At 34.8% G+C, this 25,917-nt stretch overlaps 1 protein-coding gene across 1 annotated transcript; it reads left to right on the top strand.

Annotated features, from left to right (window-relative positions):
- Nucleotides 1-4,992: 4,992 nt before the first annotated feature.
- On the top strand, nt 4,993-15,520 carry LOC139901960 (E3 ubiquitin-protein ligase RSL1). The gene is made up of 2 exons (XM_071884620.1): nt 4,993-5,846; nt 15,457-15,520. The coding sequence occupies exons 1-2, from the start codon at nt 4,993-4,995 to the stop codon at nt 15,518-15,520; spliced, it is 918 nt and encodes a 305-aa protein (XP_071740721.1).
- The last annotated feature ends 10,397 nt before the right edge of the window (nt 15,521-25,917 follow it).

The following is a 25,917-nucleotide window of genomic DNA, read 5'->3' as shown; positions in this document are numbered from 1 at the left end:
ACAGTTTCACCACAATGCCCATACGACCCACCCATATTGACCTATGCAGGTTCGAACCCACCGATGAAAGTTTCCATATAAAGCTGAAGGACGTCTGGTGGCGATAGCTTTCAAACAGTATCGTTCAACCCGAGATCCTATAACCTGCCCTAAAATAGACGTAGCAATCGTAAACGCCATTTTACAACATTTTGAAATAAGTTAACTTTCACGGCTCCTAACACGTCAATTACTTCTAAATATAATAAAATACTTGTCTCGGCTCATACCAAATATCTACTTGAATTATTCTGAGCCCGTTTTGACCCGTTACCAAGCCCGCCATTTGATTATCGTATTAAAAGTAATTGAAATACAAACCTCTGTAATGGTTAGTTCCCAGTACTCCTCTGACTCCATATTCTCCGCTAAGTCCGCAATTGTCTCTAAACTATTTCGAGTGAAATCTATTTGACTTTTCATCTTCTTGAAAGGTTGACTTTGACTTAACGACGGGGAGTCACATGTTATATCTTGTACGCAAGGAGGGCAATACCAACTTGATCTCGGGATCCTTAAAAGCGGTGGATCTAAGCAGTATGTATGGTACTCAGCATCACATGTATCACATAAAAGCAACACATCGTCATTTTAATCTAATGCGCATACTTTACAAACTCATTCTTCCCATGCTCCAACATCGAGTGTGCTCGTGAGTGTGTCTGCAATCATATGTCATAACACGTTCAGATCATAACTTAACATATTGAGTAGAAGGAAAGAGAGGTTTGACCCTAATATACTTTTAAGTATAAGACTAATGCAGAAAGTATGTTATGAGAACAATATAATTACAATGACAATATTTATGTTATATTTCAAAAAAGTGAAGTGATTTATAACCCAAATTAACTCATTCAAATGCATATGAGTGACCCACACAGTAGTAAATGAGTCTACCTACTCATATGTAAATTAATCAACATTACCACTTCCAGTCTTACTTATTTTCTACCTTTCCATTTACTTTATTAATTATTGATTATAAAAAAAGACTAATTATTGCTAAAGAATTAACAGTAGAAAAAAACCTGGAAACTCTTCGTTCCAATGTGTCAATAATTTTGAGTAATGTTCACCGTTGTGTGCACGATGTGACCCAAGAAACCTGGAAACTCTTCGTTCCAATCTTCCAGATGTCTCCTAAGAGTATCAAAATCGATAGGCTACTTGATAATTTCATGCTAATGAGGGAGCTCTTACAAACAATCATCGCAATATCAGTCAAAAAGTAAAACAACAACACCTGAAAATCAATCAAACATTTGTAGCAAATCACCTCATCAGGATCAACAGGATCAGAAAAAACCATGTGAGTATCCTTCCTGTGGGTCAGTTTAAGTACCCACAAAGCTCTATTAATTCAACAAACACGAAAATAAATAAACTGTATTCTTAATCAAAGAAGCCAATAGTAGAGAAACACACTTTTGAAGCCTGTCAAGAATGAACCCCAACAACTTTTTGTCCGGCAAAGGTGTTTTGGGCTCGGACTCAAATGGGCGACCCTGCACACAATATAAATGAAACGTTATAGCAAAGTACCGATGTGATTTAATAAGCTTCTTAAGAAATATAAACAGAAGGGTTTATGTTTATGATTAATACCATGTTAAGAGTCAATCACTTTCAGGAGCTGTACACCCAACACACATAAACCCATAGTCCATCGCTACGACATACACACACAAATCTGATAACGGAATTAAAGTGATAAGTAAACTTAATACGTATCAAGTTTAACTCCAAAACAATTATAACGTATAACGTTCTAAAACCCTAATCCAGTAGTAACAACGATAAAAAAATATATATATATGTTGATGCATAAATGATTTAAACCATTGATATACAAATCAGTAACATACTGAAACACATAAATAGTTTAATTTTTCTGGGCTAAATTGTTCCATATCTAATCAAATCGATAAAACAAACCAAATCAAAGAAAACAAAGAAACCAATTCGAATAAAAGAACCCAATTACTGAATTACTTAACAAATCAAGAAACCACCTTAATTCAGTATTGATGTAAACCAATGAGCCCCAAAAAAAAATTAAAAACAATCAGTAACAACATACTAAATAAAAAATCCAACCTTAAATCATGTTCAATCGCTTCAATCGGGAGGCGCAGTCAGTGGAAGCATAATAGCAGTTGGTGCTTTCAATTAACGAAAAGATGAACATAGAATCAATGGTAGTAATAAAAAAACCCCAATCAGATTGCATAAAACGAACTGAAAGGAAAAGCTAACCTTACACATCTTCAACCGCTTCAATCGGCAGAACCCTAAATCGCTGCAAACCCTAAATCGTTTTTGTAATTTTCGTCTTCATCCTTCTGGCGATATTTTTACAAAAACCCACAGTAATCGAGGGGTTGATGAAAAACCTAAAGAGGGGTTGATGAATCTGTAAGTGAAACGGATGAGAATCCGTCATTTATTATTATTTTTTAAAAAAAAACAAAAACGGAGAGTGTAGACACGTGGCAAATGGATAGAGTGTGGTGTTGAGGGTCTGACACATTGAACTAAATCCTCATGCTTTATGTGAGGAAGGGATTAGTCGTTTAGCGTGACATTATGTTAAACTGATGATATGAGGTTGCACCAACGAAGCATTGCTTCAATGGTATCCAAAGCCTTAGTAGGGTGGGTCCGCGATTAGTTGCCAAGCAACCCGGGTTCGATTCCGAGGAGGGGAGGTTTTCTTCAGGATTTACTGCGATTAGTTGCCAAGCAACCCAGTTCTCGCGATTAGTTGCCGAGCAACCCGGGATGATCCTTGGAGTTTCCTACCTAGCGTGTGTGGGTCGCATATGAGAGGATTCGATGCGAAATATTGCCGTTCAAAAAAAAAAAAAAAAAAACTAATATGAGGTTGCACATAAATTTGGTACTTATGTTAAATTCCACATTCGACTACAGTGGTTGACAATCTGAAGAATCGTTTGATGAGCACCACAAAGGAGTTCAAGGAAAATCTTACCATGAGGACCGAGGCATGTATTTTTGTTGCATTATGTTGTTATCTATATCTTGGAAAGCCATACTTATTCAGTTATTCTAAGTAGTGGTAATGGATGACCAGACCTAATCGGGGCTTAATTGAACCTGAAAGTTGAGGAAAATGGAACCAATAAGGTTAGAACCAGACCGATTTAAACTGGTTTGATAGTTGGTTGGTTCTTGTTTAGCATTGTCTCTGTTCCTACTTCCTAACAACTGAATAAGAACTTTAGGCTATATAGTTTGACAAATTATGAATTTAAATTGACACTGTTTCAGGTTTGCAAACTAATATATATAGAAAATTTGAGAACCAGATTTAGAACCGATAAGTGGAGTGAATATAGGCAATGCCGAGGACCCTTTTTTGTATGCTACAAAATTTCAGTATAGCATTCTTCCTCTTATGTTATATGCAGTAGCGAGTTTACATTAACGAGTGTGGGATCAAAGGACCCCACTACTTTTTAATTTCATATTATTAAGTACAACTAAAATTTTATATGACACCGCTAAATTTAAAGAGAGAAGACCCCATATAATTTTGAAATCAATGGTTTGTTTTTAAGTAAATAGTCACATTTTGGAGAAAAATTCTTACAAAGTACCACACAAATTTTATAGGACCCCATTACATTTTAATCCTAGATTCAGCACTGGTTATACCTTTTGGTTTATTGACTGCTGAATTTGAAGGTTGGAGAAAATAGAAGGCAGATATTTTCTGCAACTACATCTAAAGAAACTGGTAATCCATTTGTCCGTCAACGTCCCTTAGCTAATAAGTCAACTGCCAGTGTATCAAATTCCCCTCCTACATGGGCTAATGATTCTTCAAGTTCTTCTCCGTTTCAAAGGTAAAAGTCAAGATAAAATCTAAATCTCTGTTTGTTATAGTTATTTCATGAACTGTTTTGGATCGTGCCAAAGTTATGGTCTCAATTAGATAAATAGAGGTGGCAAAATGGGCGAGTCGGGTTGAGTAACATGTTAAATGGAAATTTTTTGTTGTTCGAAACTGGTTGGGTTGTGTTGACCCACTAACAGCGTTCCACCTAAAAAAGTTCTTTTCTTGTTATTTTAAATTTTAAATAAACTATGCATTGATATGGTTACATAAAGTATGTATTAAGAGCCCTCCCAGCGGTTCTTACTTGAGGGCCGCCCACCCTTTAGCCCTCCTGGACACCAATGGCAGCAGTTAGTCCAGGGGTTAGTCCAGCCTTTAGTCCTCATTCTCGTCCCTCTTTTAGTCCTCCCTTGAAATATTTGTGGACGGAGGAGTGTGTATATATTTGTGGTACTTTTTGCTTTTAAACTTGTATATTGTATTAATTAAATAATATAGTGGGTTCCAATTTTTATAAGGAAGTATGTCATTGTTGGGAGTGTTTAGTCCTGGGTTTAGTCCTGAGAAGGAAGTACTGATGTGGCGTCTAGTCCTGAAGGACTAAGACGAAACCATTAGGAACACTCTAATAATGTTTCTTTAGTAAGCAACTCAGTTATTTATACGAGCAAGCTACTAAATCACTTTATTAATTATTTATATTTATATTATTAGGATTAGGCTTTAAAATTTGAATTTAAACTACAACCCTTTAGGGTCTTGTGACAATCATAAGCACGTAGCAACTGCCTGAGTAAATCCGGGGTTGTAGTTTATCTTTTGTACCTACATTATAGGCTATAATCTGTAATCTATAATCTCTCAAAGGTTGTTATATCATGTAATCTATCTATATCTACATTGACGTACGTGCAAATCAATAAATACAACTTAAGCATTAATGTCAACCAACGATTCATCTCTCGCTAGTTACGATTATACAACCACCCATTCGTATTCCATAACATATAATTTATTTATTTATTTATGATATAAATAAATGGTTAATTAAGCAATTTAAAGAAGTACTCAACCGCAATTCAGTAACCATGTCTGGCAGTTGTAGTTCTTCTACTTATACTTCAACCTCATTTCCTGATTTTAACTCTGTAGATGATCTTTACTTTTCAGCTCTTTTGGATCAAGATGAAATCTTTCCTGTTTCCGACGAGAAATATGCCGAGGAATTGCAATTTCAAGAAACGCTTATAGTTTCGTGCTCTAAAACACTAACCCCTTCATCAGATCTAACCGAGTCATCGACATCAATGGATCATCATAAGAAGAATAAAGAGCCATTATTGGCGGAAGAAACAAAAACCGACCAACAACAACAACAACCACAACCACCTGATAGCTACTGTGCTATCTGCATGGACACCAAGACATCGTCTGAAATGTTTCGAAACATCAATGTTTGTCATCATACATTTTGCACAGAATGTATCCGTGAACATGTCGCGGCTAGGATTAAGGAAAACTTAGCCCTAGTCCTATGTCCTGACCCAAGATGCAAAGGGGAAATAGGACCTCAAGTGTGCCAATCATTTCTACCGAAACAGGTGTTGGATCGGTGGGAAAACGTTCTGTGTGAATCTTTGATCATGGGTTCTGACAAATTTTACTGTCCGTTTAAGGATTGTTCTGCAATGTTGCTCGATGATGGTGACGTGACGGTGACATCAGCTGAATGTCCACATTGTAATAGGTTGTTTTGTGCTCAGTGTAAGGTGGCGTGGCATGCAGGTTTGGATTGTAGCGAGTATAAGAGTTTGAAAACAGGGGAAAGAGATCCATCAGATTTATTGTTGATGAATATTGCAAAGGATAAAAGATGGAAGCGGTGCCCAAAATGCGCTTATTATGTTGAAAAAATCGATGGATGTAACCACATTAGATGCAGGTAATTACTTATTTGTTTGTGTTTTAGACTCATATTACATTATTAGAGTATTTGTTGGAATAAGATCTGATGAGTCAAAATGTTTTGCAGGAAGTTAGAGTCTGGAAGTTAGAGTCTGGAGATGCAAGTTGCAGAATCTGTTTGTGTGAACGGTTTAATTACTTGGTAAAGAAGCTATGGGAATTCTGGAGATCTGGATAAATATTTAGAAGATCACGTTTTGATTTGATATTATCTCTAGAAGATAAACACTGATTTGTTTAGAATATTAATAAGTTTTAGTTTATCTTTTCCTATCTTTTAGTCAAGTAGTTTTGGAAACCAAATCTTGGAGATTTGGTTTAACCTTGTATAAATAGGGGTACGATGTTCATTGTATTTTGTATCTCTTAAGCACGATTACTTTGTCTTTCATATTATATATCATTCGTGTTCTCTCAATTTTGTTCATATAATTTGTATCTATTGTTTATTGAGAGTTTAGTGTTCATAATCAAGTTATTGTGAACTAATAACTGGTATCAGAGCGGGTTTGGTGTAAATCCAATTCGGTAATCTTAAAACGATCCATATATTGTTCAAAGATGTCCTCCAGTACCATCCCAACTCCAGTTATGGCTGGTAAAGGAGTGCCAATTTTCGATGGCACAGACTTTGCAACCTGGAAACTAAAAGTTCTATGGTTTCTTGGTTCGATTCATGAAGATGCTGAACAAGTCCTTACAGTAGGACCTATTATACCTGGTACAATGGTTGAAGCTGTTCCTGCTACAAGTACTGCTTCTGCTCAACCTGCTTATCTTCGTGAAAAACCAAGAGATAAGTGGACAGAAGCAGAAGCCATAAAGTTCAAGCTTGATAGCAAGATAAGAAGTATTATAGGTAATGGTGTTACTGTTCCAATTCTCAGGAAGATCAGTCATGCTAAAACTGCAAAAGCTATGTGGGATCTCTTGCTTAATGACTATGAAGGTGTCACAGTTGTTAAGACTCAGAAGAAAAAGAATCTGATAAGGTGTTATGAAAATTTTGCTGCTCAGCCTAAAGAATCATTGAGTGATCTTCATTCAAGATTCCAGGTTCTGATTAATGATCTTGAAAGTGTTGGTGTAGAGAAAACACAACAAGTGTTGTGTCAAAAGTTCATTGAACTGTTACCTTCAAACTTTGAATCTGTGATTACATCAATGGTAATCAGTGAAAAGATAGACACTTATGAACTAAGTGAGTTGTTTGGCATATTGTCAAACTTTGAAGAATCACAGTTGAAAAACAAGATCAATGCTAAGAGAGTTGTTAAAGATCCAGAAGCTGCATTGATAGCTACTACTAAGAAGAACAAGCAATTGTTCTCTAGTTACTCTAGTAGGGTTGATTCTGAAAGTGATGAGACCTCTGATGATAGTGATTCTGATGTAGATGAGGAGATTCAGGATCTGGAAAGTCAAGTGGCTCTTTTGACTCAAAGGATTGAGCAGAAGAAGTTTGGTTTTAAGAAGGGTAAAGGCAAGAGTTCTTTTGATCCAAAGAAAGCTAAATGTTTCAAGTGTGGCAAGGTAGGTCATATAGCTGCTGATTGCTGGTCCAAGAGTGAAGGAGGTTCAAGTTTCAACAAACCTGTTGACAAAGCAAGAAAGTATAAACTCAAGTACAAGAAGATGAAAGGTGAAGCAGAAAAGTTGAAGAATAAAGAACAGGAGAAAGCATTGTACACAGAAGCATGGGAAGATGAAGATTCATCATCTGATGATGAAGAGGATAAGTGTCTGATGGCTATAATTGAAAAGGATAGTGAGTCTAGCAAGTTTGAGGAAGATTTGAAAGCTATTGAGAAGATGGATAAAGACTCTACTTGTAACAAAGGTTCTGCCTATAAGGTACAAAACTTTGTAAACTATCTTAATAATGAAAAAGTGAGAATGTTTCAGTATTTGTTGCTTGATTTCAATTGGTGCTTAGAAGATAGTGACAGGTTAAGAACACAGATCATTGAGCTTAAGAACACCATCAAAGATAAAGATGCTGAAATTAAAGTATTAAAAGAATGTGAGGTAGAACTTGACACATACAAAATGGCATATTCAGAAGAAACTAAACGGTTAAATACTGAATTAGGAAGATCAATTAAAAAGGCAAACCATTATGAAAATATTTGCAAATCTTGGTGTGTTTCTTCCAAAAAGAATTCTGATGCTATTGCTAAGCAAGTACCAAATGATGTCAAAGCTATACTTGGTGAAAACTACACATTAGATAATAATGTGAAAGTTGATCCTATTATATTTAAGCCTGACATTTTACCAAATACTTTTATAAAATTTGATGGTGAGAGAAAAATTTTAACTAATGCTTTTGTAAGATCAACTGAGTTTGTAAAATCATTAGAACCTGTTAAACCTTCAGAGACTATAATTTTAGACTGTAGAAATCCATCAGAGTCTGAACTATTGAAACCTTCAGACTCTAACAGTTTAGTCTCTAAAAGTGAAAGTGTATGTTCTGACCTAGAATCTGACACCCAAGAATCAAGTAGCATAAGTGATACTGAATCATCTTCTGATAGTGTCACTTGTCCAGATCCTAAATGGTCAACTAAAAGAAAGTCAAAGTCAAAACAGGCTAAGACTATTAAAAAACTGAAAAGGAGAATTTCAAAGCTTAGTGAAAGATTAAAGGGTCAAGAAAAATTCTCAAAATCATCTTGTTTTCCTGAAAATTTCAAAAAGGTATGGAAACCTAAAGTTTGTGAAAATAAAGGTGTTTTGAAAACAGTGATGGATAAGTTGATCTGGATTGGTAACAAAGCTTTTGTATGGAGAGTTAAATACACTCCACCTGAACCCACTGCAAAGTGGGTTCCCCCTAAGATTTAATCATTTTTCTTTTGCTTGTGTCTTGTGTAGCAGGGTAATAAGTGGTATTTAGACAGTGGTTGCTCAAGACACATGACTGGATGCAAAGAGCATCTTGTAGGGTTTGTAGAAGAAAAGGGTCCTTCTGTGAGATATGGTGATAATTCTGTTGCAAAAACTATTGGTTATGGTACTGTTATTGCTGGAAGTGTGTCATTCAAGAAAGTTGCTTTAGTTGAAGGGTTAAAGCATAATCTGCTAAGTGTGAGTCAAATTGCTGATGAAGATTGTGAGATCAGAATAAGAAAGAAAGCTGGAATTATTTATGATCCTAAAGGAAGACCAACTCTTGTTGCCTGGAGATTTCAAAATGTGTATATGCTGGATTTGGATTCTGTTGATTCTGAAATTGAAACATGCTTGTATTCTCAGTCTGTTCCAGAACTTAATTGGCTTTGGCATAAAAGGCTATCTCATCTGAATTTTAAAAATATTAATGAGCTTTCCAAAAAGAAGCTTGTTAGAGGTTTGCCTCAGCAACCTTTCAAGAAAGATAAACCTTGTTCTGCTTGCATTATGGGTAAACAAACCAAAACAAAGTTTCCCTCAAAATCCCTAGCTACTATTAGTGATCCACTTCATATGCTTCATATGGATCTTTTTGGTCCAATGAACACTAGTAGTCTAGGTGGGAAAAGATACACTTTGGTTGTTGTTGATGAGTATTCAAGGTTTACCTGGGTTATCTTTTTAGCTGCAAAGAGTGATGCTCCTGAAGAAATCATTAATTTAATCAAGAAAGAGCAGGTTCAAAAAGGTGTTCTTGTTAAACAATTGAGAAGTGACCATGGCACTGAGTTCAAGAATGTTACTTTAATTGAATTTTGTGAAGAATCTGGAATTGGTCAAAATTTCTCAGCTGTTAGAACTCCACAACAGAATGGAGTTGCTGAGAGAAGAAATAGAACACTTATTGAGGCAGCCAGAACCATGTTATGTCAATCAAATGTTGCACTCAGATTCTGGGCAGAAGCTGTCAATACAGCTTGTTATACTCAAAACAGGTCATTAATTGTGAAGAGACATGGCAAAACTCCCTATGAATTGTATCATAAAAAGGTGCCTACTATTCATTACTTTCATGTATTTGGATGTAAGTGCTATATTTTGAATCAAAGGGATCAGCTTGAAAAGATGAGGCCAAAATCTGATGAAGGTGTGTTTATTGGTTATTCTTCTGTGTCTAAAGCATATAGAGTGTATAATAAGAGGAGGATGAAGATTGAAGAATCCATTAATGTTTCCTTTGATGAAAGTCCCATTGAAATGGATCAATTCTCTAGTTCTGAGCATTCTGCACTTGGTGAATTGTCAAATTTAATTTCTGGTAACAATACTCAGACTCTAGATTCAGAGTCTGAGACAGATGAATTTAATTTGTCTGGACTGAAACATTCTGCAGATAATGCTCTCACTGAAGAAGTTCAACAAGAAGATGAGCCAATTGTTATTCATGAAGATGATCAACCTTCCAATACTACTGTGAATCCTGTTGTTCCTATTAGAAAATCTTCTAGAAATATTATTATTCCAAAGCATCTTGAAGATTATGTTGTAGATCCTACTGGTTTACCTAAAACTGGTTCTTCATCTCAGACACCTGTGTCTGATTTTGCAATTGCTAATTATTGTTTCTTCTCAAATTTTCTTTCACTCATTGAACCCAAGGAAGTAGATGAAGCATTGTCAGATAATGATTGGGCTGAAGCTATGACTGAAGAATTGACAGAGTTTGAAAGAAATGATGTGTGGGAATTGGTTCCAAAACCTGAAGGTAAAACTGCAATTGGCACTAAGTGGGTTTATAGAAACAAGGTTGATAAAGATGGTATTGTGGTTAGAAACAAAGCAAGGTTGGTGGCTCAAGGGTATAGACAAGAAGAAGGTATAGATTATGATGAGACATTTGCTCCTGTTGCTAGAATTGAAGCAATCAGATTGTTTCTAGCTTATGCCTCAGATAAAGACTTTGTGGTGTTTCAAATGGATGTGAAGAGTGCTTTTCTGAATGGTATTTTGCAAGAAGAGGTGTATGTGAAACAACCTCCTGGTTTCAAAAATAAGAAGTTTCCAAAGCATGTTTACAGGTTGAAGAAAGCTTTGTATGGTCTGAAACAAGCTCCCAGAGCCTGGTATGATACTCTGTCAACATTTCTTCTAGAAAAGAAATTTTCTAGAGGAGCTATTGACAAGACTCTATTCATCAAAAAGGAGAAAGATGCAGACTATGCAGGTTGTAAGTTAGACAGAAAAAGCACATCTGGTGGTTGTCAATTGTTAGGTGGCAAATTGGTGAGCTGGTCAAGTAAAAAGCAGAATTCAGTTGCTACTTCAACAGCAGAAGCTGAATATGTAGCTGCAGGGAGTTGTTGTGCTCAATTGCTTTGGATGCAACATCAGTTATTGGATTTTGGATTATCATTAACCAAAACTCCAATCATGTGTGATAATGAAAGTGCTATTGCTATTACTGAAAATCCAGTGTTTCATTCCAGGACCAAGCACATAGAGATCAGACATCATTTTATAAGAGATTGTGTTGAGAAAGGCAAAGTGGTTTTAAAACATATTGGCACAAAAGATCAACTGGCAGATATTTTTACAAAGGCACTTCCTGAAGAGAGGCATTTCTATCTTCTAGAAAAACTTGGTATGATAAATCCATCAACAGAAATGTTGACATGTGAAGACACTCTCTAATCTTGTTGTTGTAAAAAAAAAAAAAAAAAAAAAAAAAAAAAAAAAAAAAAAAAAAGAGTCTGATTTTCAGAGTCTGGATGACGTCATATTTATCCAGAGTCTGAGGTTATTTATTTCTTTTATTTTTTTTTATTATGTATTTTAGTATATTTTTATTTTTGTTTTTAAAAGGAAAAAGGGTTATTTTAAAAGGGGTAAACGGTAAATAAGTTGGAGGGTTAAAAGTAACTTTTTGAAATCTTGTTAGATATAAATATCCCTCCATCTGTCACAATCGATTTCAATCTTTGAAACCCTAAATCTCCTTTTCGATCTTCAAGTTCAAAATTCCCTCAATTTTACTGCAATTCTCCTTCGATCGATTATAATGGCACGCACAAAGTACATTCCTTATGTTCTGGTACCCACTCCAAACATGATCCGAGCTGTAGAGATCAAAGCAAACAAAGATGTTATGGTTTCAGCAAACAATCGAGTTGCTTGTGATAGTATTCCAGAGAATTTTGTGAATGAAGGTTATGAAGAGGTGATCGAGTTCATGCATAATCATCCACTAAGGGATGCATTCTTCAAAACGACCATAATGTTTCCTGAGTTGTTAGCCGAATTTTGGTACACCTGTGTTGGTGATAGAGAAGCATGGACGCTTACAGGGACTTACAGAAACGGTAACAACACACTTGTCCTTACTGAAGATCATCTAAGGTTAGCTTTAAACTTTCCAATGAGAAACGATTATGTTAGAACGACTTCTAAATCAGCTGCTAGATTAAGCTTTAATATGGTAGGTCAACAAGTGACTGATTCAACTGTTAAAACAAGTATGTTTTCACCTCGATGGATGTTTGTTTTGTCGAATGTTGTAAGGAGTTTGAGTTTCAAAAGTGGTAGCTTGACTGAAATCAATGATTTTGAGGCTTACTTGTTTCATGCTATTGTTACTGGGAGGAATATCGATTTTGCAAGGTTGTATTTCAATGAGATGTTGTTGTTAGCTGAAAGAACACCCAGAGATCATAATGTTCCATTCATAAGGGTTTTAAGTTTGATGATAGAACAGGCTATTACTCCTAATTTGTATGATGGGTTGAGGGTGTTCAGGGTTTATGAGTTTACAGCTGTTCCTGAGTGTAGCACAAGGATGTTTCACAGTCACATCCACAACAATGAAATTGGACTCACTCCAGCTATGCTTCAGTGGATCAACAATGGTCAACCAGCTCAACCTGGTCAACCAGATCAACCTTTAGATCATGAGCAATCAGGGTCTGAAGGGGAATCACATGCAGGGTCTGATCAACCAGGGTCTGCAGGTGATCAAAACATTGATCAACCAATTATAGAATCTGATCATTCTGATTCTGCACCCCCAGTTACTCCACCACATAATGATCAACAAGCAGAGCAGGCAGAAGGCATGAATGAGGAACTCCAACTTGATTCAAACCCACCTTCTCCCACTGCTCAAGAGGTACACTCTCCATTAAACAACCTTATGAGCTTACCAACTCATATTGAGAATATTCACATGTCTGAAAACCTAGTTGTTTCAGCACCCATAGATGCACATCAAACATCTATTAGGCAAGGTGCTGCAAGTGCAACTCCATCACCTCTGCTAGAGGTTGGTGAGGGGAGTACTTTAACCCAGCCTAAACCATCTAGGATAGTGAGCTTGGATAACCTCATTACAGTTACTGAATTAACCCCCTCAGATAACTTAAATCAAGTCCCAATCCTGGACTTATCAAACCAAACTCAAGACCAATCTATGGCTAAACCTACCTCAGACATCAGTCTGCCACTCCACTCTCCAAATGTCCAATCCTTACACATCCTTGCACAGGCTGCCAATGCTTCATTCAGATCACAGGATGAAGTACAAGTCTCAATAACTTCTTTGTCCAAGGATCACTCTACTTCACAACAGGTAAGTGTTGAGGACATACAACCTTTATTAATCCCAACTGGTTCTACTTTGCAGGCTGAGGCACCAGTCACAGAGGTTGGCTTTTCTCAAGCTTTGACTTCTATGGCTCAGGAGTTTGATGACAAGCTTCAGGGTGTGCAGTCACAAATTAATAAACTTCATTCTAACTTTAATAATAATTTGGTTTCAAATAATGAGGTGTTGGAGGTTAGGAGGTTGGTTGGGATTGTACAGGGTTCTGGTGATATTGCAGGTTTTGGTGATCGATTGAGCAGTTTGGAGGCTAAGATGCAGGGTGTTGAAGAAATTAAAGAGTGTTTTGCTGGTTTTGCCTCAGATATCAAGTCTATTAAGGATGATCAAGCTGAAATTTGGAGATTCTTATCTGCTCTCTCTCAAGATGATGTCAAAAAGGGGGAGAAACGAAAGAGGCTAGCTGCAGGTGGTGATGGTGAGTCTTCCAAAAGGGCTCATATTGAGGGGGAGTTACAGGTTGAGGGGGAGAATAATGATAATGAAAGAACTGAAACTGAAGCTGAGGTTATCGAAACTGAAGTTGTTGATGCTGAAGTTGTTCCAATGGTTGAAGATGAGATTGTTGTTAGAGATGATGGTGATCAAGTTAGAGATGATGGTGATCAAGCAGTTTCTCAAGAAAATGTTAAAAATGTTCAAGTTGTGGTTGCAAATGTAAGTCAAATGGGTACAGGTGATGGTGTTGACACAGGTGAGGATGTACAAATGAATGTTGAAGAGGGTGGTGCTAGTGTTGATCAATCTGGTGTTCAAACCGATGTTGGTGAAAGTGGTACTCAAATCATAGTTGGTGGTCAAGAAAGTGTTCTTGATATTGCTGCTGCTCAAGAGAGGCTGAGGTCTTTGATGAATAAAAGGTTTAGGTTTAAAAGGTATGAAGGAGATGTTGTCAGTGTTGAGATTGTGAAGATTGAAACTGAGGTGAATTTGTTATTAACCATGACCCATTTGTCTGATAGAAGAATAAAGGTGAAAGTGAGTCATATTTTGAGACTTGGTTTTTGTGAATGGAGAGGGTTGGCTATTTGTATTCAAAGATGTGAGGGAGATAAGGAAATTGTTGATGAAGTGTTTAAGAAAGTTTGTAATTTAGTTCATCTTGTGTTTGAAGAAGGTTTTATTAGCTCGAAGGATTATGAAGTTTTCTGTAGTATGTTCAATTTGGAGATGAAAGAGAGAAGATTTAGAGGACATGTTGGTAGATACTCTGTTCCAGAACATTTGCAGTTCATTGATGAATGTTATGTTGAATATTTAGATGCTCTGATGATTAAAACGACTAGAAACCAAAGGATGCTGATTAGAGTAGAGCAGTTTGAAGGTGCTGACATTAACTTGTTGCTTGGACTGTTAACTAGGTGTACGAATGAACAGAATCATCCTTTTCGGGTTAAATTATTGAAACATTTGGAAGGTAAGTTGTTTATGTTGAAGAGCATTAAGTCAATGAAGAGCAAATGTAGGTTGATCGAAAAAGAGCTTGCAAAACTGAAGAAGTAGAAAGGGTAGTTTTTGACATCATCAGATAGGGGGAGATTGTTGGAATAAGATCTGATGAGTCAAAATGTTTTGCAGGAAGTTAGAGTCTGGAAGTTAGAGTCTGGAGATGCAAGTTGCAGAATCTGTTTGTGTGAACGGTTTAATTACTTGGTAAAGAAGCTATGGGAATTCTGGAGATCTGGATAAATATTTAGAAGATCACGTTTTGATTTGATATTATCTCTAGAAGATAAACACTGATTTGTTTAGAATATTAATAAGTTTTAGTTTATCTTTTCCTATCTTTTAGTCAAGTAGTTTTGGAAACCAAATCTTGGAGATTTGGTTTAACCTTGTATAAATAGGGGTACGATGTTCATTGTATTTTGTATCTCTTAAGCACGATTACTTTGTCTTTCATATTATATATCATTCGTGTTCTCTCAATTTTGTTCATATAATTTGTATCTATTGTTTATTGAGAGTTTAGTGTTCATAATCAAGTTATTGTGAACTAATAGTATTAACTTATAACTTATACTCCGATTTGCAGATGCGGTTATCATTTCTGTTATGGGTGTGGAGAGATCTATGACAGTAGTCATGGATGCGCGTGATCATGGCTTTTGAGTTTATTCATTTTTTAAATGGTTCGATCGTATGAATGTCTTACCTGATGTGTCTTCTGTAAAACTTTGGTGCAATTTTTGTGTCCCACAAAATCAGAAGTTATTTTGTGGCTACTTATTCATTCTTTCTTTCTGATGGGTCTCTGTAAAACTTTGGTGCAATTTTTGTTATCTTCAAGACGTCAACCATTTATGAGGATTTTTTATTTGAAAAGCAGATATGTGTGTATATTTTCTTTTTATTTATTTGTCATGCGCAGTATGTTTATGTACACAATAGGTTGTCCTCACAACAACCTATTGTACAGATCATGTAGTTTGCGAATAGATACAAGGCAACAAAGGCACAGACCCAACAACTAACAACAGCATGGGAAAACATAAGCAAAAGCCTATGAGCTGCACTATTAAAAACCCATAACTTGATGCCCAACCAGACCCCCTGATATATATCCACCACCCATTCTATTGCTTGAAGATGCGATATGGCAGTTTGGATTTGAGAGCCAGTCAAGCCAATCTTTAGAGCCTTTTTTCCACTCAAAACTTCTTACTGAATTTCATTTAACATCAGTAACTCGATTAATCATTTTTTCTAGAACACAGTCTGGTTACGATTTTTCCAGATAAAGTAGCTAGAGATCCAGACCACAGCTTACCATGAGGATTCCCATCTTATTGATCCAATTCCGTTTCCTTTGAATAATTCCTCGATGCTAAGATTTTTGAAGTTGTCAAGCTTCCACCATTTAAAAACACGACACCACGTATCATACGCCGATTTGCAAAAGATTAAAGAGTGATGAACCGTCTCAATGTCATAAAAATATTCTCAAAATAATAGGAGTAACTACTTAAATATAATATATAAATATAAAGGGCAAATTTAATTAAAAGGTAACGTGTTTACTTCGATTTCCTATTTTAGGTAACCTAGGTTTATTTTGACGTTTAAATGATTTTATCAAATGTAAATCAAAAGGAGGAGTAACGTTACTTTTAAGTTAGAAATCCGTCAAAAAAATTAACGCTAAGTAAGTCATATGACAGTCTAATTATTGGCACCTACCTGATATATAAAAAACATAACGAACATTTGTAAACCTTGATAATTGACACATACGTGTGCCGTTAATTTTCTACGATAATATTACGAACATAACAATAATTAAGTAAATACTCATTTCGTAGGAATCATCATTCACGAGATATCCTCAGGTAATTCATAATGATCATTGTTTACATATGATTTACTTAATAAAATGAAGTACCATTAATTTTTTGACAGAGTTTTAACTTAAAAATAAAGATATTCCTCTTTTGTAAACTTTTTTCTCTCGTTTATAAACTATCCAATTTTAATATGTATTTAAAATTAAAATAATTTATAAGTAATTTGAAATTAGTGTACTATTTAATCTAACTAATTAGCTATTAGCTAATAAAAATAAAAATAATAATTCAAAATAAAATGATAAACGTATAAACTAATTAAATACAAACTCACTTTGTAGAAAAAAGAAAACTAAAAAACAACAATAAAAAAACAGAGAGATAGACATTTTGATGACGTCAATGGTGTGTATAAGGACAATGATAAAAAGACAGAAAGTTGAAATTACCCTTTAGACAATATAATATTGGTGTGAATAGTAAATTCATATTATATATATAGCAGGATCAATGAGGAAGTAACCAATCGGGGGGAAGCGGGGTGAAGCAAAATTTTTTTGTTTTTTCGTTTTTTTGAATTTTTTTTCCGGCATCAAGATCACACGAAAATATGAACATTTAGAAGAGACACTTCGTGATGAATGTTATTATTTAGGCGGAAAAACGATCGACAAAAATAACATTCAAGATAATATTGTTCGTGAAGAATATGAACGTTTTTTTTTTTTCATGTTTTGTGAAGTAAAATTTAGCCCGATTTAGAGTTTAGGGTTTAGGGTTTAGGGTTTGGTATTTTGGGTTTATTCCATAAACCCAAAACACCAAACCCTAAATCCTAAACCCTAAATCCTAAACTCTAAACCGTTCGTGTTAAAAAACTCAATCTAAATCCTAAATCTAAACCCTAAATCTAAACCCTAAATCCTAAACCCTATAAACCCTAATATCTAAACCCTATAAACCCTAATATCTAAACCCTAATATGTGACGATCGCTCCAAATCCATATGGACGAACACGTCATTCATCGATTTCATTGCGAGGTATTTGACCTCTATATGATACGTTTTGTAAACATTGCATTCTTTTGAAAAGGCACACCATAAATGAATATTTAAATCAAAGGTTTTCAACAGCTGATGATTTCTACATATAGACAATCACCGTAAATAATAGTTTACAATAATACTTCCGTTGACAATGCAGTCAAAATAAGATACATGGTGATGATTTGGTGAATGCAACGTTTTCTTGAAAAATATGCCATGTAAGACTCCATGCACGTAGCTTGTCTAACATATAATCAAACAGCGGAAGACTTCTAGGAAACCTGAGAATAAACATGCTAACAAGTGTCAACACAAAGGTTGGTGAGCTCATAGTTTTAATGTATCGTATAATCTGTATATAAAGGTGGATTACAAGATTTCAGTTGTTTCATCCAAAACGTTTATCAAAATATCCTACGAAATTGAGCACCCTGGTAACTAAACTTAACGTATATATAATAAGTACCCCTGTTTTAACATACATGCAACCAACATGTACAATACACGCAAACCAACATGTACTAACTCAAATAGCATACGTCTGTTTTATAGTTCAGGCTAGGGTTTCTATACCTGGAACAGACGGGGATGTCAAGCCCTATGGATCCATATACCTCTATTCGCGCCCATCGGTTCTTATAACCGACAGTTACTATTTACCAAAGCTAAGGGATTTTTGGTTCAAGACGTTATATGTACACATATAACTGTTGGCGTAGACGTGCTACAAGATTTCAAAATACTGATTGCAAATTCCCGATAGTTGGAATGGCAACTATTGTTACAAGATGTGGATGAGTACATGATAGGGTTTCAATGTATATATAGTGATTTCCGGAGAGTTTCAAATAGCAGAGTGACGGAGTCGCTGGTACATTTACTGCTAATATGGTGGAACATAAAAGGTTCCCCAGTAACAAAAACGTATATGCCAAAGTTATAAGTCTGAAAGGTCGTCGTTGACTAGTTGAATGGGTGATAATACTGGATACTTTTAAAAAGGAATTGCAAGGTTACTTTCAGTAATAATAATGCCGAAGGATTTATCACATATACGTGTTAAAGTTTTACTTAGGTTTCGAGAGCTTTCCAGATATATGATTATAAGTACAAATCTTTCTTCTCGTAGATATCGTGTAGTTGGTTTGTCTTCTCGTTTGTTCATTAGTTGAAGTGTTTCCAAGAATTTCGATGGGTTTGAACGCAAAATATAATCATATGATGTTCTAGTACTGTTCTGAATTCAAAGCATGGGTTTCGAACCATGGTTTTGAAAGATGTAGGAATCTAAGAGTGATGTTTTTCGTTTAATCTTGACTTGGATTCTGATCTATCGAAATTAGAATATGAAATTGAATGAAAATGGTTATTCTGCGATGAACAGATACGTATATCTATAGGTTTGAGCAGTATAGTTAATGATTGCTGAATCAGAATTGAAGAATGTATAGTGTAACATATTAATGTGGAATTTATATATTTCTAGGGTATTACCTACCATTAAAATATTCTCATCATTAACAGTTTGTACAAAAGGATTTTCAATTACAATCTTTATGAAAATATATGTATGTATATTTCCTTCAGATGTAATATAGATTTAATGAGTTATTAAACTCATTTGATTTTCGGTTGGAACTAGAAACGAATAATCTCTTCTATATTAAAGATTACATAATCGTCGCAGGATATTTCTCCAATGAAGTTATGAATTAATACTTCATCGTTTATGGTTATTAGTATTCTTCGGTGCCTACGGTGCGTATGAGGTTGATACTCGTGGGACAGATTGTGAGGTTAAGGTTTACGGTGCGGATGTTGTTGTTGGTGGTGCTGGTACTGTTATTGGTTGTGCTGCTGGTTCTGGTGGTGCTACCGGTGCTGCCTGTGATGCCTGCAAATTGTGCATCATATTCTCCAAAGCCACAACTCGAGCGCGAAGCTCGTTAACTTCTTCTATTATTCCGGGATGATTGGCGGTTGGTACGAGAGGATGAATAAAGTTTAAAATTCTAGTTATCATATAATCGTTGCGAAATATCCTGGAAATTAGGGTAAAGATAGTGTTTCGAACGGGTTCGCCGGTAAGTGCCTCAGGTTCCTCACCAAGAGGTGAATTCGGTTGGTGGAAAGGATCGCCTTCCTCTTGTCTCCTTTGATTAAGTTGATTACGAACCCATCCCCAATTCATCCAGAATTGGTGATGACTGATTGGTTGATTCATTCCGGTTACACTGCTTTCGGAACTCAGGTGGAAATTCATATCGGAATCCGAAGAACTCGAATTACTTGCAGAATTCATCTTACACGGTTAGATAAATAATTTTCGATGTGAAATGATTTTCGGATATCGGATGATATTTTAATTACATAGAATACCTTTATATAGTACAAAGGATCCGTAAATTATGGAGAAACTTTCGGAAACTGTCAAGTAAAGGTAACAGTAACAGATACGCTAAGATATTCATTTTGTCTATACACTAGTCATGCAATCCATGCAATAAGGTGTGTCTAGACTACAAATGATAAGCAGGTAATTTTCCACACAAGGAATGATAAGCAGGTAATTTCTAACAAAAAAATTATAAGCAACAACTTTTATCATGAAGACATGGTCGAAGTCCAGACTCACTAATGTATCCTAACAATAACCGGTTAGACACACTAATGCAAATTCTGGTTCGCTAAGACCAACGCTCTGATACCAACTGTGACGATCGCTCCAAATCCATATGGACGAACACGTCATTCATCGATTTCATTGCGAGGTATTTGACCTCTATATGATACGTTTTGTAAACATTGCATTCTTTTGAAAAGGCACACCATAAATGAATATTTAAATCAAAGGTTTTCGACAGCTGATGATTTCTACATATAGACAATCACCGTAAATAATAGTTTACAATAATACTTCCGTTGACAATGCAGTCAAAATAAGATACATGGTGATGATTTGGTGAATGCAACGTTTCCTTGAAAAATATGCCATGTAAGACTCCATGCACGTAGCTTGTCTAACATATAATCAAACAGCGGAAGACTTCTAGGAAACCTGAGAATAAACATGCTAACAAGTGTCAACACAAAGGTTGGTGAGTTCATAGTTTTAATGTATCGTATAATCTGTATATAAAGGTGGATTACAAGATTTCAGTTGTTTCATCCAAAACGTTTATCAAAATATCCTACGAAATTGAGCACCCTGGTAACTAAACTTAACGTATATATAATAAGTACCCATGTTTTAACATACATGCAACCAACATGTATAATACACGCAAACCAACGTGTACTAACTCAAATAGCATACGTCTGTTTTATAGTTCAGGCTAGGGTTTCTATACCTGGAACAGACGGGGATGTCAAGCCCTATGGATCCATATACCTCTATTCGCGCCCATCGGTTCTTATAACCGACAGTTACTAGTTACCAAAGCTAAGGGATTTTTGGTTCAAACTCGGTGTAGAATTAAGTATGTACTTGTATCCATTGCATTTAAAATAAAGTGCATGTATTCTCAGCCCAAAAATATAGATTGCAAAAGCAATTAAAAAGGGAGCATATGAAACTCACGCATATAAATATTGTATATCGGTTAATAAAGCATTTGCATGTATTCTCAGCCCAAAAATGTAGAGAGTAAAAGGGATCTTATGAAACTCACTCAAATCAGTTTTAGTTTTTGTATTCATTTTATAAAACAGCGCATGTATTCTCAGCCCAAAAATATGTGTAAAAAGGGATCAATGAAACTCACGCATATAAATCTAGTATTTTCAGTATTTATAAACAGTCGCATGTATTCTCAGCCCAAAAATATATTGAGTAAAAGGGATCATATGAAACTCGCTCAAATCAGTTTTAGTTTTTGTATTCATTTTATAAAACAGCGCATGTATTCTCAGCCCAAAAATATGTATAAAAAGGGATCAATGAAACTCACTGTTTAATATTGATATACAATATTGCAGGAAAGCACTTAGACGCATCGGAGATGATAAACACGAGGTTTGCTTCACAAAAATATCCCCGAACATTACCCACAACCTCCTTGGTAATAACCCATATTTTCCTTAGCTCTAGCTCGCTTGGGAACTCGTTTTGAAAATTACTTGGACAGCACTTCGTCTTAATATTTTATGTACATTATTATTTTTGTATTGCAAAAATAATAACACTAATAATAAAAATAATAAGATTAATAATAATCTTAATAATAATAATAATAATAATAATAATAATAATAATAATAAATATTATACGGAGTAATATATATTTGAGTATGTGTGTGTTTTTTTTTTCTTTCTTTACTCGGCAGAAAATGTTGCAATTTATAGAACCTGGCCTGAAATCTGGAGTCATGCGACTCGCATGGAAATGGCCTTCTGGCCATGCGACTCGCATGAGGACCAGGGACAGCTCACATTGTTTTGGCTCCTAGCTTGTCGACATAATATAAAATAAATATAAATATATAAATAATTAATATAATTATTTATATATTATATTTTATTCTTGTGCATAGTAGACTAGATATTTTTGGTCCGTTGCGTCGGGCGTTTCTTCTTGACTCGGGTCCCGGTTCCGGATTTTCAGACGTCCTTGCGTACTATTTTATATCGTGTACTTTGCGTTCCGCAACTTGTACTCTTGTCATTTTTAGACGTTCTTCATCAATAATTTGAACCTTTTTAATTGTATCTTGTACATTTGAGCATTTTGGACCTTTCCGTCTTCAATTCTTCGTTTTCGCCTTTTGTCTTCGCACTTATTAAATATAAACGAATATTACTTGAATATGGAACAATTACAACTAAAATCCTGTCTTTCTTGGGGAATAATGCTATGAAATATATGTTCCTTTTTAGCCTTATCAATAGCCTTAAATTATCCCTTAATTATATCACTCAAAGTGTATCTTAAACTTTCGAGTGTTTTGGTCATTTACTTCTATAAATCATCGTCTCGCTATTTGTTAAAATACATTTTTATATTAGCGTTTACTGTAGCAAAGTTACTGTAGCAAAGTCAAATTTTACTGTAACAATTCACTGTAGCAAAGTCAATTTCACTGTAGCAAATAGTGATTTTCGAAAACACTGTAGCATTTTGAGTAATGTGGCAATTTGAAAACACTGTAACAAATTAGTGTTTAACTGGTTCATCTTAAACGCTTTAGTTAACTTATCTAAATATCAATTGAATCAATAAACGAATGTTACTATCGTTTATTATATATATGTATATATCTTTTTAATATACATAAATCAGTTTTTAAATACACATTGGAAGTTATTTATAAATAAATTTTAATAATAAATATTTCAACTTATCATATACATTCAAATAGATATTTAAACCAATAAGTTTAATGTACGGTATCAAACAATTAATACATTGTTACCTTTTCATGTTATAGTATATATATGTATCTATTTACATATAATTGTTCGCGAATCGTCGAAAACAACCGAAGGGTATTTAAATATATAAAAGTAATTCAAAAATTTTGAGATTCAGTTTTACAGACTTTGCTTATCGTGTCGGAAATGTTAATCATACAAAGATTAAGTTTAAATTTAGTCGAAATTTCTGGGTCATCACAGTACCTACCCGTTAAAGAAATTTCGTCCCGAAATTTGAGTGAGGTCGTCATGGCTAACAATAAAAATGTATTCATGACGAATATGAGTTGATAAATAGAATTTTATTACCGTTGAGTAATATGGATAAAACAATCCAATTACTCAGAGCTTATAAGAGAAGTTATCGTAATTGAGTGAAATGGAGAATAGAGATGCGTCTTATCTCTTGATGTAGTAACGATTGATTTCCGGAATTTAAGGAATAGAAAATCTTCATTATCTAAATAAGATTTGATTCTTCGGGAATTAAGGAAATTATGATTTCCTTTGATTAAATGCGTAATCTACCTCGATTGCTATGTCTGATATTTCGCTATAAATTGACCTCTTCCGTTTCATTTATTTTCACCACTCCTACTTTCTTTCCCAATTAATACATTCAAAAGATTGTGAAAATGTTTAATCCAGTTCTGGTTCTTGACCTAATATTGACGTTTGCCACACTCATCCTTCTTTTCCAGCTCCCACCAGAAGAATCTGTTTATTTCTATTATGCTCTAGGGATAGTTGTATTTATCATTCTCCCGTGTCTTTATATTGCTATACGCATTGATATACACGGTTTGTAAATTTATGTGTTTTTATCTGGCTTTTATTTTCCATTATATTTCGGAGCTTCATGCTTTCGTTTTCTCTTCCCGACCTTAAGTCAAGCGGATACTGGTCCAGAATTCGTAGCTATACATTTCAGAATGAACATAGTTAATGTTCTAAGAAGGTAATCGTAATGGCACGATCTTGATTTGTCAAATTACCAGAATATCCGGAAAAGACCGAATCATCAAGAAAATATTTTCTTGATATGTTTAGAGGTTAAATAGAATAAAAGAGTTATGTAACATGGTTCATTATGAGGGTGGGATCTGTGAACCTTTATCACGTTCCATTAGAAACTCAGCATGACTTACTGTAATATAATTACGTTGATCAAGTGTCATTATATTATACTAACTCATGCTTCAGTTCCCAACACTACTTCAAAAACATCCATTTTTCAAAATTTTCAGAAATTAGAAACTAAAATAGTTTCTTTTATGATGTAACACATATAGCGTGAAGAGATAAATAATTTCGGATGATAATAGTTATGAAGATATCTTCAGAAATATCGAAGATATTTATAATGAAAGATATGATAATATCTTAGAATTTCTAATATCGAAGGATGATGAAGAATATTGTCCGTAGGGGTTTAGTATCAGGAGCAAGGTATTCGTTAATGACTTCAGCAGATACTGAATCATTTGTATTCTTTGAAGGCAGGTTTAGTCTTTGTGATTTATCCACAACCCTCTTTCATACTTTGCTCAATCCGTTTTCCAGTTTCAAACCTTCTCTTTTTCTCAGCTTTACCACCATATTACTCTTTATCATCAAACTTTTGACTGTTAAGGTCGTTTACAGTTTTTGCTGCTTTATCAGCATTGTTCCAATTTCAGAGAACTAGTTTCATAGTTTGGGGTGTTTTTCAAAAACTTCACATTCGAAGTATGTAATTCGAGGAGGTAGACGTTATATGTACACATATAACTGTTGGCGTAGACGTGCTGCAAGATTTCAAAATACTGATTGCAAATTCCCGATAGTTGGAATGGCAACTATTGTTACAAGATGTGGATGAGTACATGATAGGGTTTCAATGTATATATAGTGATTTCCGGAGAGTTTCAAATAGCAGAGTGACGGAGTCGCTGGTACATTTACTGCTAATATGGTGGAACATAAAAGGTTCCCCAGTAACAAAAACGTATATGCCAAAGTTATAAGTCTGAAAGGTCGTCGTTGACTAGTTGAATGGGTGATAATACTGGATACTTTTAAAAAGGAATTGCAAGGTTACTTTCAGTAATAATAATGCCGAAGGATTTATCACAGATACGTGTTAAAGTTTTACTTAGGTTTCGAGAGCTTTCCAGATATATGATTATAAGTACAAATCTTTCTTCTCGTAGATATCGTGTAGTTGGTTTGTCTTCTCGTTTGTTCATTAGTTGAAGTGTTTCCAAGAATTTCTATGGGTTTGAACGCAAAATATAATCATATGATGTTCTAGTACTGTTCTGAATTCAAAGCATGGGTTTCGAACCATGGTTTTGAAAGATGTAGGAATCTAAGAGTGATGTTTTTCGTTTAATCTTGACTTGGATTCTGATCTATCGAAATTAGAATATGAAATTGAATGAAAATGGTTATTCTGCGATGAACAGATACGTATATCTATAGGTTTGAGCAGTATAGTTAATGATTGCTGAATCAGAATTGAAGAATGTATAGTGTAACATATTAATGTGGAATTTATATATTTCTAGGGTATTACCTACCATTAAAATATTCTCATCATTAACAGTTTGTACAAAAGGATTTTCAATTACAATCTTTATGAAAATATATGTATGTATATTTCCTTCAGATGTAATATAGATTTAATGAGTTATTAAACTCATTTGATTTTCGGTTGGAACTAGAAACGAATAATCTCTTCTATATTAAAGATTACATAATCGTCGCAGGA

Source organism: Rutidosis leptorrhynchoides, chromosome 3 (genome assembly GCF_046630445.1).
Source record: "Rutidosis leptorrhynchoides isolate AG116_Rl617_1_P2 chromosome 3, CSIRO_AGI_Rlap_v1, whole genome shotgun sequence".
Classification (NCBI taxonomy): domain Eukaryota; kingdom Viridiplantae; phylum Streptophyta; class Magnoliopsida; order Asterales; family Asteraceae; genus Rutidosis; species Rutidosis leptorrhynchoides.
Note: the sequence above shows the minus strand (reverse complement) of the source record. Positions and strands in the feature narration are given on the sequence as shown.

What these genes read in the sequence shown, in the direction of transcription:
- LOC139901960 (XM_071884620.1), top strand. Translation starts at nt 4,993, where the DNA reads ATGTCTGGCAGTTGTAGTTCTTCTACTTATACTTCAACCTCATTTCCT. An exon ending in TGTAACCACATTAGATGCAG is followed by an intron (nt 5,847 to 15,456) that starts GTAATTACTTAT and finishes TCCGATTTGCAG; the next exon opens with ATGCGGTTATCATTTCTGTT.